General features: G+C 46.9%; 1 protein-coding gene across 1 annotated transcript in view; it reads left to right on the top strand.

Moving 5' to 3' along the window:
- Nucleotides 1–534: 534 nt before the first annotated feature.
- Nucleotides 535–3,014, top strand: part of ATL1 (atlastin GTPase 1) — a 34,324-nt gene continuing 31,844 nt past the window's right edge. Inside the window, exon 1 of the mRNA XM_018558383.1 lies at nucleotides 535–683. Coding sequence (XP_018413885.1) covers nucleotides 650–683 — 34 coding nt within the window. The 5' untranslated portion in view covers nucleotides 535–649. The remainder of the gene's footprint in view (nucleotides 684–3,014) is intronic.

A 3,014-nucleotide genomic window follows, 5' to 3' on the forward strand; every position in this document is an offset into this window, starting at 1 on the left:
GTGGTATGTAGGGTGTACAGGGACAGTGAAGCATGCTGGGACTTGTATTTTCCAGGGTGATGTGTGGAGGTATATAGGGACAATGAGGGCATGCTGGGACTTGTAGTTCCCTGCCTGATATGTGGGGGGTTTACACAGACAAAGAGGGCATTCTGGGACTTGTAGTTTCCAAAGAGCATGCTGGGACTTACAGTTCCCTGCCCGATATGTAGGGGGGTTTTTTCGGGCAGAAAAAGAACTACAAAACGCTCGGCGTGAATGAGGGGTAACAGCAAGGATCATTTCCAAGGGCAAATCTGCCCGGACAGTTGAATAGATTGGGTACTGGGTATTGCTGGATTATTGTTACCTGTCAAATCATAGCAAAAATGTAAAATCCGCCTTGTTTTTGGGGAAGAATTTCGGCCCTGATGGTAAATCTGAAAGAAATAATGAAATGTGAGTGTGAGCAGGCTGCGTGTATGTGATGCTCTATCACTGGCATTGCCCCTGTGTATATGTATAGCATCATCGCACTGAGCTGTCCTGATCATGTGACTGGTCCTCCTCCTCCTTCTCCTTCTCCGAGCATCTCTCATCCTGCAGAACCAGCCCAGGCTCCATCACCAGAGCCCTGACTCCCTCCAGCCATCCAGAGCCTCACCCTGCCATGGCCAGGAACCGAAAGGAGAGGAACAGCTGGGGTGAGTGTCACATCACAGCCCCATGTGGGTTGGGGAGGGGGTCCCTGCTCCATTAGAGATGGGCACAGGTAGCCTGCAGCCTGTGCTCAGGGTGTGTTCTAGGCTCTGTGTGATCCATTGTATCCGCACCGTTTCATGTCCTGTGTATGAGAAGCATGCAGCCTGTGGTGTGCCTGAGATTCTTCTGGCAATAGGAGGAAAGAGGAGAAGGATTTTCCGCACGGATTCATCTTTTTTTTTCCTTTGCTGGGTATACGTCTTTAAAAGGAAAAAGCATCCAAGACCTCAGCTGCTGCAGAACTCTTTACAAGCAAGGCGGCACTCTTTAAAGATGCAGCGTCACAGAAAGGGACCTTCCCTGTAAGATGCGACTGCGATAGCCATGGCTATGATGTGCAAGCTTTTCTATTAATGAGTGCCATCCCTATACCATGGCGGTGTTCATCTCTTATTTATGACAGCCTTTGTGTTACTTGCCACAAGCCTATTTTGCACAGCTATCAATTTTTAGTCCATTATCGCCGCCCGCGTCTCTTGCTATGCCACCAGTGTTGCCCCCTGACACTGGTTTTTAGCTCGCTGGTCATCTTACATGTCCATGCCACACTCGTGCCCACAGCAACCAGCATGAGTGCCTCCGAACCTGTAGAGCCAATTTCAGCAGCATCCTAATAATATTAATGTGCCTTACAGGATATGCCACCCCTGCCAATTGTGCCAGCCTGTCCTTGCCAATAAAGTTATATCTGACCACAAATACTCGTAAAATATTTATGCCACACTGGTATCCCTCCCGTCCCTTATGCTGCGTCCTCAGACCCGCCTGGCCCATCCCTGCACAATGGCTGCACCCAGCCTGTTAAACCAGTGCCATGCTGTATGTAGAGCAGGCCACCTTTGGTCCATTTGGGCCAGCTCAGCGAGCCATTTTTGTCACAGGGGACTGGCTGCTATGAACTACAGAAGGATGCACAGTTTTATCTCCACCAAACAGAAAAAGAATGCAATGTTGTCAATGAAGAAAAGCATTGACCTATTGTCAAGATTACAGCATAGGATTGTGATACATAAAGGAGGAAATCTGAAAACTGAAGTCTATGCAACATTATACAGTAAACTCTCTGTTATCCGGTATTCAACTAACCAGAACTCTCATCTAACCAACCACAGTACTCACTGTTCTGCTGATCTGCAGCATGTATTATCCTGGAAATGGACATGTGTCTATTTGTCTTAATTTGCTTTTGATTACTGCATTTCAATATTAATATGAAGTCAATACAGAGTTTATGTTATGGTGTGGCATAGTATGGGGTATGGCATAATATGGGGTATGGCATAGTATGGGGTATGGCATAGTATGGGGTATGGTATAGTATGGGGTATGGTATAGTATGGGGTACGGTATAGTATGGGGTATGGCATAGTATGGGGTATGGCATAGTATGGGGCATGGCATAGTATGGGGTATGGCATAGTATGGGGTATGGCATAGTATGGGGTATGGCATAGTATGGGGTACGGCATAGTATGGGGTATGGTATAGTATGGGGTATGGTATAGTATGGGGTATGGTATAGTATGGGGTATGGCATAGTATGGGATATGGCATAGTATGGGGTATGGGATAGTATGGAGTAGGGTATGTCATAGTATGGGGTATGGCATAGTATGGGGTATGGCATAGTATGGGGTATGGCATAGTATGGGGTATGGCATAGTATGGGGTATGGTATAGTATGGGGTATGGCATAGTATGGGGTATGGTATAGTATGGGGTATGGCATAGTATGGGGTATGGTATAGTATGGGGTACAGTATAGTATGGCATAGTATGGGGTACGGTATAGTATGGCATAGTATGGGGTATGGTATAGTATGGGGTACGGTATAGTATGGGGTATGGCATAGTATGGGGTATGGCATAGTATGGGGTATGGTATAGTATGGGGTACGGTATAGTATGGGGTATGGCATAGTATGGGGTATGGCATAGTATGGGGTACGGGATAGTATGGGGTATGGCATAGTATGGGGTATGGCATAGTATGGGGTACGGTATAGTATGGGGTACGGAATAGTATGAAGTATGGTATAGTATGGGGTATGGCATAGTATGGGGTATGGCATAGTATGGGGTACGGTATAGTATGGGGTACGGAATAGTATGAAGTATGGTATAGTATGGGGTACGGCATAGTATGTACCCTATCCCAGCATGCACCACTGGTTGAGAGAAATCCAGTGATTGGCTGCTGTACAGTACATGCACTACAGTGACTCTCATTGGCTGTCCCACAATATGACAGAGTCACACTCCGCCCAGGGGGG

Source organism: Nanorana parkeri, unplaced genomic scaffold (genome assembly GCF_000935625.1).
Source record: "Nanorana parkeri isolate BGI_ZX_2015 unplaced genomic scaffold, ASM93562v1 scaffold335, whole genome shotgun sequence".
NCBI lineage: Eukaryota > Metazoa > Chordata > Amphibia > Anura > Dicroglossidae > Nanorana > Nanorana parkeri.